Source organism: Haemaphysalis longicornis, unplaced genomic scaffold (genome assembly GCF_048455015.1).
Source record: "Haemaphysalis longicornis isolate Haplotype H1 unplaced genomic scaffold, Haemaphysalis longicornis Haplotype H1 scaffold_10, whole genome shotgun sequence".
In the NCBI taxonomy this organism is placed as follows: domain Eukaryota; kingdom Metazoa; phylum Arthropoda; class Arachnida; order Ixodida; family Ixodidae; genus Haemaphysalis; species Haemaphysalis longicornis.
Window position 1 is genome coordinate 17,721,000 of NW_027526204.1, and position 17,187 is coordinate 17,738,186.

General features: G+C 48.6%; 1 protein-coding gene across 3 annotated transcripts in view; it reads right to left on the reverse strand.

Annotated features, from left to right (window-relative positions):
• Positions 1-371: 371 nt before the first annotated feature.
• The window catches only part of LOC144158251 (uncharacterized), a 40,630-nt gene continuing 23,814 nt past the window's right edge, over positions 372-17,187 (reverse strand). Inside the window, exons 5-6 of one of the 3 annotated variants that reach the window (XM_077688992.1) lie at positions 8,759-9,267; positions 372-5,207 (exon numbers count right to left, since the gene is read on the reverse strand). In XM_077688992.1, coding sequence (XP_077545118.1) covers positions 8,799-9,267 — 469 coding nt within the window. In that variant the 3' untranslated portion in view covers positions 372-5,207; positions 8,759-8,798. Of the gene's footprint in view, positions 5,208-8,480; positions 9,268-9,349; positions 9,537-17,187 lie in introns of those variants that run through there. The other 2 variants (XM_077688993.1, XM_077688991.1) reach the window with 2 other exon arrangements.

Consider the following 17,187-nt stretch of genomic DNA (forward strand, 5'->3'; position numbering starts at 1 on the left):
AAGTTGGCTGCACAAAACACGGAATCCATGCCTAAGGGGGAAAAAAGTATCTCTAGCCACCCGTACGTGCAGAGCGAGCGAGCGAGTGAGAGATGGAGATAAAGAATATTTTCATTCGTCGAGCAGAGATTGTTAAGTAGTGCAGGCCGGTCCAGTTGTTATGATGGTCTTGTGTAGAACCAGCGCGACCGAATAGAGGGTGAGAGAGGGCAATATCGTTTATTTTGGCAGTAGGACTCTAGGTAATGGGGGGGAAGTGGGAGTGCAAGCGACTGTGAAACACTGCCCATAAACGGGTTCACTCCTTTCCTCGCGTCTGGAAGCATTGACAAATCTAAATGTATCGCCAGCACGGAGCAGCACCGCGTGATTTGCTCCTAACAATAGATCTGCCTTCCGTTTCTGCTTTGCGTCTGTGGCCGTCTTTTTGTAGTGGCTACCAAATGCGTGTATTGCTGCAACAGAAATTAAGCCGGCCAACCTCCGCTACACCGCTTTAATGACATCCTTCGGGCGCTCGAAGAACGCCTAGACGAGAAAAGAGAAAAGGTTTTGAGCAAGTTTGAAAGTTATCTGAAGGGCATAGAGCGAAAATGTTTTTCTGAGTTAGTTTGGGACCCCCTATTTGAAGTTCTAGGAATGGTTGTTGAGTACGTTGTCAAAGGATTTAGGATTTAGGAAAAAGTTGGAAAATTCTTGTGGGGTCTTGTTAAAGCCTGGAACACCTTGATGGTTTATTGGTATTCTAACTGTAACACAGGTTGGCCCCTATAGAAGGGGAGTAAAGGCTGCGACTGCAACGAAGGCACAGTGAAGAATGCACATTGAGTGTTCTTTACTCAGGAGTAAACAGTACAAATAGGGTATTACTCTCCCTTCCCACCCCACGTATTCCACGTGCATATGAATAGTAAACGCGCCACTATTCTAGTCCACATAGAAACAGGGGCAGAGATTTTGCGAACATGCTAACGGGAGCCTGAAATGGGTTATTTACGCGCCCACCCTACGCGCCACGTCACGCCACATTAGTGCTGTTACGGGCAAAGCAGAAGGTAATTTAAAGCATGTAGTAATTTGAACGTGCGGCAATGGAACCAGCCGTTTTTTTTTCTCTTAAACATTTGACTTATGGCTCAGAAATGCAACGCCAATTCGCCAGGAAGCGGATGCGGTATATTTGGTTGATTTGAGCCTTTCAAATTGAAGAATATTTAGGACTCTTCGATGCCTCTTTCCGTAATGCGTTAGTGAACAAATATTGGTGGCAAGAAAATGTAAAAATAAAAGGCAGGAGGTTCAGGCTCACTTCAAGGTGAGGCGCATACCAGTTATCGGTCTATGCGACTGCTGCAATCACAGGATCTCTGATTTTTCACCAGCGAGCGCGAGCTCAGCATTTGCCTCTCAAAAGATGTCGGGACATCAAGACGCGGCGTGTGCCACTTCTCCTTTTCAGGCTGCTTTGCACAGTTCTCGAAACCTGCTCCACATTGGACTTCCACGCACCCGACGAATCAAGCGTCCCCTCGCTTTGACGTGTCTACGTTTTCTTTTTGTTTCGCGTGGTTAGGCACATGCAATACGGGGTCGCGTGTACTACGTCGTGTAGACGCCACGACGTCACTGCACCGGGCAGTATGTGTCCCGTGTCACGGCGGGGCAGCGGACGTATGCTAAACAAGTTTCGGCGGAAGCTACTGGCCCCGTTTTACTAGTTGCACGGTTGTCTGTACGTGTTTTGCGCGACTTCCGCGACAGGTTGTCAGGCTGTCTGGCGAACCTCCATGCGGAACGTTCCTGATCCCTGATATGTTTCTTCGTCGTCACTCCGCAGGGTTTCACTCTTTGTTTAAATAGGAAACATTTCTGGGACATGCTGTTTTTTAATACGGTTTACCCTGATCTTGTTCGGTGAATCCAGCCAGGCATTAAGGTGGCTAGTAATCTGATATCACTAGAAGGCACTTCCAAGAAAGGCACTCCCAGGGTGATGCAGAACGTTAATAAACGTATTGACATGCTGCGCTTCTCCCCTAAACCCTTGTCAATCTTACTAAACCACCTTTATTTACAAAAAGAATGCCTATTATCGGGCCAAGAGAACATTTCACAGTACAAGAAAACACGGATGTCGCAAAAACTGTTGCACTGCCGAGGCTCCGACCCAGGCCGTTCGTGCCAAAACCCGCGATTCTACCCCAACGTTACTGAGACCCAGCAGAGGGGAAACATTTTATCAGTTCAAAACAACAGAAGGAGCGCAGAAAACAAACTAGTAGATGGCGCGGGGTGCGTACAGGAACTGGCTGGCTTGTACCCACAGGGGAACAGAATGCGGATATTTTATCATTTGTTCAAAACAACAGGAGCGCAGAAAACGAACTAGTAGGTGGCGCGGGGTGCGTACAGGAAGTGGTTGCGTTGTACCCACAGGGGTACAGAATGGGGATATTTTATCAGTTCGTCCAAACAACAGGAGTGCAAAAAACGAACTAGTAGGTGGCGCGGGGTGCGTACAAGTCGTGGTTGGGTTGTACCCACAGGGGTACAGAATTTCGCGGCACATCAACACAGGCGCAGAACATCAGAACCAAGGGCACTACTACCGTTCAAAAATTGCTTGAAATGGTTTCGGTGCGATAGAGTTCCGCGTTCGCGCAATTTTCTAGCAATATAACTTGCGTTTCAGAAAAAAATAGCCATGACCAGCGATAAAGCCTAATCAAACGACACTAGCTCTAACAAAGCAATCTCTCGACAAAGAAGCTGTCCTTATTGTACCGTGAGAGGGATGTGTTCGGTTATTGACGGCACGGCGCTTCCTAAATTTGTTACATTTGTATTCACAGGGCCATTGATTGAAACACTCATAAAGCATGAAAACGCTAGGAGTGTGGCGAAAGGTACCACCTCGTACATTTAGAAGATTAGGTAGACTGGTCATAATGATCACGATGAATATGACAGCCTACAAATATAGTCCTAGTGCGTCTTGTATTTTGTATAAAGTTGCTTCGCGAGCTCTTGAACAGGAGATATCAGGGCATCATGCTAATTCCAGTTCCTACTGGCTTGCATTGACAGACCACTGATCAGTAGGATCTAAAGAGGCCATTGTATGCCGCCTGGATGGTGCGGAATCAAGCGTATGTTCGATCAGAAGAATTCATACAATGGGGACGCAGGAACGCTACAGCACAAGAGGGAATTGCCTATTATGTATACGCCCGATCTACCCCTCTGCATCCCAATAGTCTGGGCTAATCGTGAACAGCACCACCCATCACCTCGTGGAGCCATTCCTAGACAACGGCATGCTGCATAGCAGTGGCATCACTGACCCCTCTTCAGTGTGTTGCACCATAACGTTGTATGAAACGTCGTTGGGATATTCGGCCTATTGTGAAAAGAAAAGGGTCCATTTTTGTTTGTCCTACTGGCCTATCTCCCGCGGCGGTACAACTTCTTTTGGGTCAACGGCAAATCACACCCAACAGGTTTTAACAGACGAGCTGTTCAAAGGCAAACTGCAACAAAAATTTACCTCCCGCAAACTTTGCATCAAACTGGTTGTACACACCACTAAAGCCTCTTGTGACCTAATTTTAAACTCCACACGCGCGCAGTATCTTGATTAAAACCGGTTGAAAACACGCCACTTCAGCAGAAGCAGCACCTAGCTTAGTGTCACCGCGAATGCCGCCACTGCGGCTAACTTCCGGATGTGACGTCAGACGCAGGACCCCCGTGCTGCCGTCGTCTCTCGTCAGTCGCCCTTTTACGTGGAACCTCACGCGAGTGCGCAGCGCAATTAGTGCCTGCTAACTCGTACCGTGACCCGTCTGCGCCCGCGCGCGCGGGAGGGGCGAGGATGTTTACCACACCGTGACGAATGAGCAGGTACCGGGACGGGTCTCGAACCAAAGTTTATAGCTATACGTTGTCTCGGACAACACGCTAGCTGCGGAACCGACGGAATGCTAAAACTCCTAATGATTGCTTTCATGCGTTTCGGTAATGCGAGAAGCTGAAGAAGCTCTTGGTTTCGAAGAGAAAATGAGCAAATTTCAAGAGTGGCGGCGACGATCGACGCGAGGCGATTCGCCGTCGGCGAGCGACTGCGGCAGTTGCACGACGCCTGATTTCATGGTTCCGACCGCCGCAGCAGGCTCTTGGTCAACTCTACGAGCATGCGATCACCGAGTACGGCGTACTCGAGACGGAACGCGGTTGGCGCGGCTGGTCGGTGCGTCAGGGCGCGAACGAGTACGGCGGCTGTGTGGCGCACTTCAATTTCGCGGCCGGGCGGCTCCACGAACGGCCGACGCGAGACGATACGCTGTGGTCGGGGCTGGTGGGGGCACGAACGAGTACGGAAGCTAGCTCTGCGGCCCACTGCACGTTCGCGGCAGGTCCACTCTTCGAGAGCGCTATTGGCGCGAGTGCGGCCAACGCGAGGCGATAGCTGTTGTCACTGTTATCAGGGCTGGTCGGGGGCGACCAAGGGCATCACGCGGCACACTGCACGGAATCGATTCAGTTCAAACAACTCCGTCAACAAATAAAAAGTAGGCGCTGTTAGCAACATTTCCTCGCTGGTTGAAAAAAAAAAAGATAAAAAAGGGAGGCCCATTTGGCAGCAATGAGTCTCGAAAAAGGTCCCTGTTTCACGACGAGAGCGAAGACAACAATGCTTTTGTCTCTGAATGGCATCATTAACTAAAGATATGGCGCGGGCACCTTGCTAACAGGAACAACACTGCCCGAGTAAACTATAAGAAAATTCTTGAATTGAACTTACATAACATGCGCTGAAACCGCATTCTCACACGCTAGCCGGCATGTTTGGGCACTTTCCTCCCAAGGTTGCTTTTTTTTCCTTCTCTCACAAACGCAGGATGGTTCGATCTGCACAGGGCATATTGGCTGGGCCAGCGCCCATCAAGGGCTCAACACTGCCCTGCGTGTATTTGTTTACTAGCTCCCAACTTCGCCAAGAAGCCTCGTAATGCCTGTGTTTACGTTTCGTCGGTCGACTACATGCACGTCTCATCCGCTCAGAGAGAAGCAATATAGATTGAAAGAATTTCCCAACCTTATTTGGCCATGTTTTGTTTTAGGGGCGAAGCACCTTAGGCGGAGGCTGTGTCTGGCGTCCGTCCGGCGTCCGTGCTCACGGCACAGCAACGTGTAAATCGAAACATCTGTGAACAAACAGTTCCCAAAAGGTTAACCAGAAAAAAACTAAAAGGTTCACAAAGGGTTAGAGAGAGAGGGGGAGAAGAACAGAGAGAGAGGCACAGCAACGTGAAAATCGAAACATATGTGAACAAAAGGCTCACAAAATGTTAACAAGAACAAAATGAAAGGTCCACAAAAGGTTAGAGAGAGAGAGAGAGAGAGAGATAGAGACGCACAGCATCATGTAAATCGAAACAACTGGGAAGAAAATGTTCGCAAAAGGTTAACAAGAACAAAATAAAAGGTTAACAAAAGGTTAGAAAGATAGACGCACATCACCATGTAAATCAAAATATATGCGAACAAAAGGTTCCCAAAAGGTTAACAAGAACAAAATAAAAGGTTCACAAACGTTTAGAGAGAGAGAGAGAGAGAGACGCACAGCATCATGTAAATCGAAACAACTGTGAAGAAAATGTTCGCAAAAGGTTAACAAGAACAAAATAAAAGGTTAACAAAAGGTTAGAAAGATAGACGCACAGCACCATGTAAATCAAAATATATGCGAACAAAAGGCTCCCAAAAGGTTACCAAGAACAAAATAAAAGGTTCACAAACGTTTAGAGAGAGAGAGAGAGAGAGAGAGAGAGACGCACAGCATCATGTAAATCGAAAGAACTGTGAAGAAAATGTTCGCAAAAGGTTAACAAGAACAAAATAAAAGGTTAACAAAAGGTTAGAAAGATAGACGCACAGCACCATGTAAATCAAAATATATGCGAACACAAGGTTCCCACCAGGTTATCAAGAACAAAATAAAAGGTTCACAAACGTTTAGAGAGAGAGAGAGAGAGAGAGAGAGAGAGAGAGAGAGAGAGAGAGAGAGAGACGCACAGCACCGTGTAAATCGAAACATCTTTGAACAAAAGGTGCCCCAAAGGTTAAGAAGAACAAAATGAAAGGTTAACAAAAGGTTAGTTAGAGAGAGAGGGAGAGAGAGAAGCATAGCACCGTGTAAATCAAAACATCTCTGTACAAAAGGTTCACAAAAGGTTAACAAGAACAAAACAAAGGTTCAAAGAGAGAGACAGAGAGAGAAAGAGAGAGGGAGAGAGAGCTCCTGGAGAGCCGTTCTGGGCATGCGCGAGGCACATTGGAATGGATTGGATTGGATCAGATTTGTATTTGGATTGCATTGTGCTGAAATGGATTGGGCTGGATTGGATTAAATTGGATTGTCTTACATTGGATTGGATTATAAATCGTTTTAGGAGCAGTAAGCACTCTCACGGGTGATTTAGAGAGAGAGAGAGCTCTTTATTAGATGCAAGCAGAGAGGTTTGGCGCCATGTTCTCGCCTGCATGCTACTCTGCGGGGATGGGGAGAAGGGAGTAAAGGCCCTAAAAGAAGTAGGGTAGAAGGGAGAGGGGAAAAGAAGAGATTAAAAGAAAAAGTGAACACGAAGCTTTGCGTGGTGACTTAAAAGTCCACACGATCTCACACGTAAGGTTCTAAATTGTCTATGCGAGGCCGATTCCGTGTAAATAGTCAAATAAAGCAACCAACACTTTTCTCTGGGACGATGGAGAGGGTCAGGGTCCAAGGAGACCTTTCAAAAATGTAGATGCGTTGTTGAGGCACTCAATCTTTTCTGCGAGGTGATTTCTTTCTTGGATGTATGCCGGACACTCTAGAAGGACGTGGTCTACTGTTTCGAGCAATCCACGATATCGCAATAGATGTTGCAGTTAGACCGAGGCGATGGCGGTAAGAGTTCGTGAGCGCTGCGTTGAGACGCAACCTGTGGTAAAGGGTTTCAAGCTTACGTGGAATCCGCTCTGGTAGCCTCATTCTGAGTCCAGGGTCTATATGGTGCAGGAAAGGGTGCCGAGTTTCAGGACAAGACCAGAGGCGGTTTCGATTTATAGTAAGAACGATCCCCAGTGCTTCGCCAACTCGTCATGATTCATTTCGTGCAGATGCGTGAATTTTTTTGAAGAAACTGAGGACTGACTTTGATGTTTCTGAAGAAACACATGAAATGCGCGCCGTGTTATCGCAGGCAGCCATGGGAGAATCCGCCGGCTGCGCCCACTCGATTCCTGACTGATACGTCACTTCCGGCCGGCCGTAATGGCCACCCTTTTTTCTAATTTATTTTGAAAAGAGCATTTTTGATGTTTGTTTATGATGCAGAGACGCATATTGTTGCCTACAATTTTTTCGCGTAGCACCTGTTAAAATAATACTACCGGAAAATAGTGCATTTAGGGGTCGAAGATTTCCTTGCAGTTGGCCTTTAAGCTTGAGCTTTGTCTGTGCGGTTCTTTACCAGGAAACTCCGCGCGGTGAATGGGATGGGGAATAATTCGACGGCGGCCGGGAAGTGTGCGGAAAAGTGGCGATGACCAAGGAACCCATGAGCAAGTGCGGGAGTGCGCCTAAAAAAACTAAATAAATAAATAAATAAATAAATAAATAAATAAATAAATAAATAAATAAATAAATAGAAAATAAATAAGTAAATAAATAAAAAGCGCTGCTCGTCGGCGATATGAACCCTGGGTCTCTCGCGTTATGAACTGGACGGCTACCCGATGACACTATTGTCGCATTCGGGGCGCACAGTATTTTTTACGCGTTCGCAGCGCAGGCGTTCGCTTTAGGATTTGGCATGGACGACGAGGGCTCTGGCTTCGACTTGTAATTTTTTACTTTAGGAGGGTGGATTATGGACTTTGATTTAACTCAGTCTGCATGGAGAAAAGTGAAATCTTTAACCATCTTTCCTTATAAAAAGCCAAGTTAAAGGTAGGGGAGACCACCCGCTTTAGTGTTGCCGCAGTATTCACATACCGATTGCGAAGGTGGCCAAATTTTTTGTCCATTCTCTCTGAAAGCGCGCAGACTGGACGTGTTGGTTCATATCAGCGTCGCCCTCGTCTGTATATTGCCAATTGTTCTCTCTGAAAGGTTATGATCTTATCGTGTTGCTTCATTTGTGTGAGCTGATGTGAATTATGGTTATGCAACAAATCGGACGCAGTACCCTACAACAATTTCAATCACGCTTGCCGGCCTCTCAACTTCGCCGAGTACAACACATTCCCTCATAGCCACAGTTCGTGACGACCCTTTTTATAAAAAGCACTTTAAAACATCTCTGGGAGATACGTCCAAAACTGGCGGTTGTGCAAAATCTGAGCACGAAAACTTCGGCAAAACGTTTGTATCAGAAATCACTGTGCTCACTCGAGGAGCGCTATGTAGAATGCCTGAAGAGAGAAACTTCATTGTCGTTATGCCTGACTGTATAATCTGAGAAAATGTAATTTACTCATACATTTCCAAAAAAGGCTCAAACCGCACTAAACGGCACTTTGGTGACGGTTACATGTTCTTTATTGCTTACCACCTGTTGGGGCAGGGGCCAATATTAGCTCCCTGGGCATTGGCGGTCAATTAAATGACCATATGAGATAATGAGTCACTGGCACACAGCGTCTCCTCGGCGCTCACCACTGGAAGTTCTCGAAGGTTATCTATGCGAGGTTTCAAGGCATGGTTGCACACCTTCGTCGTGAAATTCCTCGCTCTTGAAGTCGCTGGATTCTCAGTTGTCGCCTTCAACGTCTGCATAGTACTCCTCGGTCCCCTCGGAGCCCTCGTGAGTGTTGTCGGATGCCTTCTCAAGGCAATCATCACATTCTTCATCGGAAGGCGCAGAGAGAAGAAGGTTCTTCATGAATTGTTCGTCCGACACCTCCATATCGCTGCTGACATCTGTCACTTCCACGGCCGTTTCGCGCTTCGATGCTTTTACAGGGCACTCACCATCGTCCTCGTCTGAAGGGTAAGAAACGACAGGGACATCCGTGAAAGGCTGCCCCGAGATGTACATATCGCTGCCGTCATCTAGCACTTCCACGAAGCTTCCGTGCTCCTCCTGGCTGCTCCCCGTACGTGCCTCGTCGCCTTCAGCGTCAGCCTCGTCGTCTTCGTGGGTGACATGGTACAGAACCTCCGAACCGTCGTCCTCGGCGTCAGCCTCGATGCTTGCGTCCTCGACCACGCTGGGCGACCTGCAGGGAATCGGGACATGACAATGCGGCCACGCATTTGCGCTCATGCAGGCAGTAGTTATGGAAACATTACAACGGCTACCTCACTGCACTCGGCCGATACATGTCCTCCACACACCTGGACTCTTTTCTCTGCCGCACTTCTATTGGGGTCTAGCCGATGTCGTATACCGTCTCAAAAACGCGTAGGGGAGCCTAGGAATGATAACGCCTATTGTTTCATGGCAGATGCTGTTTGGAGCGCAGTCGTTATCGATGCCGACGCCGCAGTGATAGCAACCCTCGCAAGTTCCGCTATTTTGACGAACCTTGCTAAAGGAGCCAGCGATACCGGATTTCGGCGATGTGACGTAGTTGAGTAGGTGTGCACCAGGAGGGAATACGGCAGAGCGGCAATATTTATTTTTTTGCCTATTCATGTCTTTCTTTCTTTCTTTCTTTCTTTCTTTCTTTCTTTCTTTCTTTCTTTCTTTCTTTCTTTCTTTCTGATGTCGCAACGATTAGCAACCCGTACTTGTTTCGTTCCGCTGTGTCAACGTTATCACCTAAATTTGTGTATTGTCTGTAGCGATACATTGGTTTCTGCCAATCGCACTTGTTTTGTTTTGTTTATTTCTATGAGTTTTGCCAGGAACTCCGAAACTCACACGAAATGGCAACTGACCTGCTGTATTACTTCTTACAACATTAGGCGCTTTCGGCACATTTCTTATGTTGTAAAAGAATGATTACAACCTTATTTCTTTTACGTTTGTTTTTAGAGGTGATATGTACTCATATTGTGTTCCTTGTACTGTTTTTTTCTTATTTCTTGTTATGTATTTACCCACTCCCCTCTTCAGTGCAATTGCCTTAAAGGAATTCAAAATAAAAAAATGAAATAAAATAAAATAGTCGTTCATCAGTGGTGCGTCGTTTTAGAAAACTAGAACAGCTTGATATCTTTGTGGAAAAGTTGACACTGACTGCGTCTTACTCCAAGTGCGTTCAAAAGAAAGGGGTGCTACTCCCCAATGCTTTTTTTGTGCATTATAGGGAGAAATGACATCAAAGGTCGAAACTCAGGTTACGAATTGTGCCTTGTTTGAATTATTTCGCGAAACGTTTTCAAATAGACTTCAATGGCGATCTTGCCTGCATGCAATACTGGTGTGACCACTGCGCTATATATCACCTTAGCAAATTTGCTTTTCCTGAGATTCTCAATTGGCTCGTTGCCTGGGTCTCATGAAATAGGACGTTGGGAATACTCAAAGTTTTGGTTAAAATTTATTCTGAATACGCAAGGAAACCGGGCTTCCGATATCGAGTGAAAGATTGAGTATCGTGTCGTTTTTAAAGCGCGGAGGGTAATAAGGATGATACCCAAAACTCCCGACTTTTCCTGAAATGTCATGGGCGGAGTCAGTGGTAACGCTGTGTCAAGCACTGCTCCAAAACTAGGCAAGCAACAAAGAAATAGGGCTGCTTCTCCATCCATGTTTGAGACAGCACCATAACAAGAAGGGAACAAATTGTGCGTACAACATCTACTTCATTTTTCTTGAGAATCGCTTTACACGAGAATGGAGAGGGCTCGTGGCTGTACCAAGTAAAACATTAATATTAAGGCATTTTTCTTCGGGTTGGACGGGTTAGAAGCTACCAACGGTATGCACATCTATTGACAGCTTTAACAGTTGATTAGAGGAAAATCTTGACTGAGGTTTGGAGGGTTGTTTGGCAGTTTGCTTTTAATACGAAGCATAAAAATCCGGTGATGGAAACCGGAAGGTTGATGCAGTTCGAGCAATCTTTGAGTGCCAGAGAGAAAAGTGCGCTAGGTGCTGTTGAAAATGGGACTTTTGTTTTGCCGGAAAGTCTTCAAACAGGTGCGATGTGGCTACTTCCGCTAACTTTCTAATTGTGAATTACATCACGTCTAAGTTCATTTTGAATAAGCCGTGTTACGAATGAGCCCGCCACTGGGCTTCGTTTCAATACTCCTCGGCTGTGCGGCGAAGCCTCCACTACGTGCGCCTTTCAAGCAGGCCCCCTTTGTCGCTGACTCACGCTTGCAGCAAGCTCCGACAAGCCTGGGTCTCTAGCGCCAATCTATCGGTGCGATCAAACTGCGGTGGCGTGCCGACACAACACGTAGAGACCTGCCCCAAGGACGCAGATTCCCCGCGTCCGCAGCGGAGACCTCCTCTCTCCCCTCTCTCTACTCAGTGTGCGCCGCTACTACCGACTGCTCACGAACTCTGGGAAGAGTGTTGCGTGTATCTGTGCCGTTCGTATCGTGTGCACAATCTAGAGGCAACGCTTGGTTCGACCGTTAGCGCTTTGGGTATAAACAAGAACCCCCCAAGCGCTGTAGTTCATTTCTGGTAGAGCAGTGAATCAATGCTGTCACTCTGCCCGAGTCCTGTACTGGAACCTCGCCCGTTGGGGCATTGTTTTTTGGCTTCGGATCATCTCTCGCTATGAAGGAAACAAGTTACGTTTTGCCTAAGGCTTCTGGACTTATTCACGGCGGCAACATTGGCTGGCCGCTCGCTTCAAACCACGGTACCACACGTATGTCGGAGGCGACGGAGCTCGGCTGGGGTCGGCCCTCCCGCATTCAGCAACGGGTTGTCAGCGGTGGGATGATCACGTCGCAACAACTGGTAGGCAGCGGTCGGATGCCAACTTCGTAACACCTGGAGCCAGCGGTACGAGATCCAACACCACGGACGTCGAGGCGGCTTCGGACTTCGCAGAATTCACGGCGGTCAAGGGTGAGTGCTGGACTTTTCTTCACTGAGTTTTACCAGGCTTCTGAGGATAGCTGGTAGTGTGTGTTTTTTTTTTCGCGTGGGTTATTCACGTAAAACATTTTCGGAGCAGTGGGAAAGCAGCTAGAGGGGCCATGAATTTGAAGGCGTTGAAAACACCACAGTAGCTGGAGATTGCAAAAGAGTTGCGTTTGGATGTTACTGACGCGCTGAGAAAGCCAGAGTTGATACAGGCCATACTCGCTGTTGGGGCTGACGATGACGAGCTGTCAGAGTGCATTGAGCTGACCAATGACAGGGAGTCCGCTAAACGTCAGGCTGCAGAGGCAGAACGCGAGGAGAAAAAGCGACAATGGGAGCGACAGCATGAGCTGGAAAGGAAGCTTCTAGACGTCGAGGCGTCTCGACATAGACGTCAGAGTGGCAGCAGCGTGCAGTCTGCGGCACACTGAGTGACCTACGTTACGAATGAGTTACTTAACTTATTGCGACCCTACAAAGTAGGAGAAGACATCGGTCTTTTTTTGGTCAACTTCGAGCGTACGTGCGAGAGGGCCTACTTTAGCCGAGACTCATGGTCGCAAAAGCTGCTTACGCTTTTTCCATGTGAGGCATCAGACGTGGTGGCCCGCTTGCCAAAGGAGGAGGCGGAGGACTACGAGAAAGTCAAGTAGAGCCTCCTGCGTAAGTGCAGGCTGTCGGCAGAGGCGTTTCGCCAGAAATTCCGTGAAGCCGAGAAAACTAAGGGCGAGTCGTACTCGGAGTTCGCCTATAAGCTGAGCGCTAACATAGAAAAGTGGCTCAAAGAGGCAAAGGCTTTCGGAGAGCATGACAAGGTAGTTCAGTGCTTCAGTCTCGAGCAGTTTTACCGCCGTCTACCAGAAAACCTGAGACTCTAGGAACAAGGTAGGCCTGGGGTAAATACTGTGGATCATGCAGCTCAGCTAGCCGACGAGTTCGTCGCACGTCAAGGTGCGCAGGGACCGAAAGACGGCAAAAAAGGGTTCAGGCAGAGGCCTCATAAGTCAGGGTCGAAAGGCAGAGTTCCCCATGAAGACGGTGGAGCTAGCAAAGTCGTTTTCGTGGGTAGTGAAACTGGCCACGAAAACGAAAAGAGCGCAGATGCCGAGGAGCAGCGCAGAAAGAAAGCTTTTGAAGCGCGCAGACAGTCTGCGTGTTACAACTGCGGCGAGACGGGGCATTTCGCTGCGAGTTGCAAAAAGGGCAAACTCGTCTTTCACGTGCTAGATCATAGTGAGGACAGCAGGCAGTTTCTAGAGCCGTACGTACGTGAGCTCGTGGTCAACGGTAAACCGTGCCGAGTTCTTCGCGCCTCCGTGGCTACGGTAGACATGGTGCACCCTTCGTAGGTTGAATAGGATCAGCTGGCGGGACAGTGTGTTTGGGTGAAGCAGGCCGTAGCAGCACGAATCATGCGCCTGCCGATTACTAAAATCAGCATCGGAGGTTCGTTTGGTGAACTTGTCACACAGGCGGCAGTATCCCCACAACTTCTTCCGGAATACAGGTACCCATTCTCGAACAGGACGGATCAGCTGTTATGCGAAATAGGGTAAAATTTCGAGAAAATGCCGTCGAAAGAATCAGCTGGGCTCGCTGCAAAGGGCTCAAGTAACGATTGTGTCGCCTCCTATCAGAGGAATGGCGAGACTCAGACAGATAGCGAGGATGGGGCATTTCCGGAGGCTCACGAGAGTGGGCAGCGTAAGTACACTGTGTGTAAGGCCCGTACTGTGAACAGAGATGTGTCAGCGTCGTCGTGTTCGGAATGCTCAGGTTCACGGGAGGCCTTGAAAACGGCTACCGACCTGAACACGCGCAGTTCGCAGGCAAACGACGTTCCGCGGGAAAGCCAAAACTGTGACGTTAGTGAAAGGTCGAGGCAACACGAGTCCGCTGAAACGAAGGGTGTTTCTCCGGACGCGAGTTCAGAACCGAGCTACGTTGGGGCAGCGCCGGCAGTCGAGACACTGAACGGTTTTCACGGTGCAGCTAAGCTTGACGACGCTGCCACTGAGCGAGTCGCTAGGGTTCCACCTCCGGGCTCAGATACTCGATATCGAGACACGGCCAGCCAAGCTAGTAGCGATTCTGGTGTCGCATGGCGGCGAGCTGTCTGTTGAGACCGGGCCGCCCGTGCCTAAATTGGCCTTGACAGCCGGAAAGGATATCGAAAGCAGCCTCTGGTGTTCGCTCACCGACAGTGTTGCAAAAAAGTGCGACACGAGCTCCTATGCGGGCCTGCCGAGTGGCAGCGCCGCACGCACGTTTTGCGCAGGGTCTGAGCGGACCTCGGAGCGGCCGAGAACGAAAGGGCACGTCTTGCTCGAGCGGTGGAAAGTAGAGCAGTTTTCTCCGCGCGCTCGAGGCACGTCTTGGAAGAAGGTCGATGTCCTCTCGACTGGTAGCATTCGCTTTCAGATAGCGGGTGCCCCTAAGGTGCGAATCAAAAAGGGGAAAGCTCAGGGCATAGACGAGAGCTCGAATCGCAGCTTTCAGCGCGAGAAGTGGCTTGTACACGCGTGACTTTTTAAATTGCATTCTTTTTCCTGGAGTAGGTTTAGCCCTTTGCAATTACATTTCTTTTTGTGTGGAACATTTCCAATCACGCGAAATGTCACCTTTTGAATTTGTGTGCTTGGCTAAAGTACTGCTGTGCTAAAATATAACTAGTGTATTTATTAGCGTATTTTATCGCAACTAAAAGCCTGCCAAGCATCAGTGTGCATTTGTCTTCGCACTTGCCGGCGATGCGGTTGTGTCTTCTTGTGTTGTTCGGTTGCTTGCCTGACCAAGCTAGAGACGTTCTTGGCGGGACACTATTCGTCCAATGACCGGCCGCGGTGAAGCTCTAGCACGGTGTCGTACAGCCCAGGCATGGAGTCGAGCATCTGGCGAGCACTTCTCTCCGAAAGCATCCCTCCGGACAACACTTGAAGACCCTTATCCATCGGGATCTCGGACCCCCGGCGGAGAAGCTGTTGCGAATGAGCCCGCCGCTGGGCTTCGTTTCAATACTCCTCGGATGTGCGGCGAAGCCTCCACTACGTGCGCCTTACAAGCAGGCACCCTTTGTCACTGACCCTTGCAGCAAGCTCCAACAAGCCTGGGTCTCTGGCGCCTATCTATCGGCGCGATCAAACTGCGGTGGCGTGCCGAAACAACACGTAGAGACCTGCCCCAAAAACGCAGAAGCCCCGCGTCCGCAGCGGAGGCTTCCTCTCCGGCCTCCCTCGGACTCAGCGTGCGCCGCTATTACCGACTGCTCACGATCTCTGGGAAGAGTGTTGTGTTTGTCTGTGCCATTCGTATCGTGTGCACAATCTAGAGGGAACGCTTGTTTAAACTGTTAGCGCTTTGGGTACAAATAAGAACCCTCCAAGCGCTGTAGTTCATTCCTGTTAGAGCAGTGAATCAATGCTGTCACTCTTCTCGAGTCCTGTATTGTAACCTCGCCCGTCGGGCCATTGTTTTTTGGCTTCGGCTCATCTCTCGCTATGCAGTAAACAAGTTACGTTTTGCCTACGTCTTCTGGACTTCTTCACGGCTGCAACATTGGCTGGCCGCTCGCTTCAAACCACGCTACAACACGTAGGTCGGAGGCGACGGAGCTCGGCCCGAGTCGGCCTTCGCGCATGCAGCAATGGGTTGTCAGCGGTGAGATGACATCGTCGCAACAGTCGTCCTTTGTTTTGCCTAGACACGATTAGGCCTCCCTTTAAAGCATGTTGGGAAACAGCGCGAAATATCAGGGTCACAAAGAAAAAAGTGAATAAGACAAGCGCTGATGTTCAACTCGTTTGTTATAAGGCCATGTGAGATAAGGTGTGTCCAGTGGCAGGAAGGGTGGGTTGTCAGCTGTGGAGTGTCTCGGTAGTGGTAGTATGCGATTGGCTGGTTTGGGCACGTGCTGTGGGGGAGGGAGATTCTGTGTATGTAGTTAAGACGTCTTTCTGTTAAAATGAGTTGAAATTCAGCGCTTGTCCTGTTCACTTTCTTCTTTGTGTCCCTGACATTTCACGCTTTTCTCCAAGATGCAAATGCTACAACTACCACCAGTCGTCACCTTGCTCCATTTAAAGCATTTTCTCCAACTTAGTGCGCTCAGGAGACAGGCTGTGGCACGGGCGTCATCGTGGGGTCCTGATTACTCCGCTGTATAGTGTAAAGAAACACAAGCAATTCAAAAGAGAGCATACATTGTTAGCTGAGGGCGTTCATCGCAACATTCAGAACATGAAAATTTTGCGTGACAGGCGTTTGTCCGGTCCGGATGACAATGGTTTCCCAAAAGAACGAACTTGAAATTTGTAACTTGCTCCCCCAATTAACACTTTTCTTTTTTATTCGATAAACACACTGCTTCTATATCCCCTTCAAACATGCCAGTCGCATAACGCTGACAGCAGGGGATGTCCGTTACCGGACCAACGTTACAAAATAAAGTATTTTGCGCATGTTGATGTTACGAAAATTTTGAACCCGGCGCCCTCATGTTACCATAATGTTACCCTAATGTATTTACACCCTAAAACTCCTTTGAAAGCCTTGACGCAACCTGTAGTATACATCTACGGATTCATTTTCACTAGCTGTGAATCCTTAACGTGTGCGGTAATCTCTACACGGGGATGTTTCTCTTTTGCGCCACCATTACCAAAATGTCGGGAGTCATTCAAGACTGCTTACGCGTGGTACCACGAAAGCGCTGTTTTTTTCAATCTCTGCGATTCCCAGTGTGTCTAGTGGTAGGTCTGCCTTAATTATGTCATCTTTTGTTGTGGCACTGTGTTATGGACGTATTCTGAGTCTCTCATCTACTCCGTGTGTTTCCTCGTCTCGGCTGAGTGAATGATACCGCAACGCTTGTACATGCGAAAATTACCTTCAAAGATTCCTCGACTGGAGGCTGAAGGGAAGGAGGGATTCATAATACCAGTGTTAGTAACCAGAGGGAGATATATCTGGCGTGTAATGTGCGCGTCGCAACGGTTGCTGCGGTACCGGCTGCTGGTTTCACCTGCGACACGCGCGCGACTCTTTACGAGCCGTACGGCATTTTGTGTTCCTTTGCATCTTCTTCCGCGGGCAGCCACGTTTTACGTGCTTCATTAAGCGAAAAGGCGGCGTCCGTCATCGG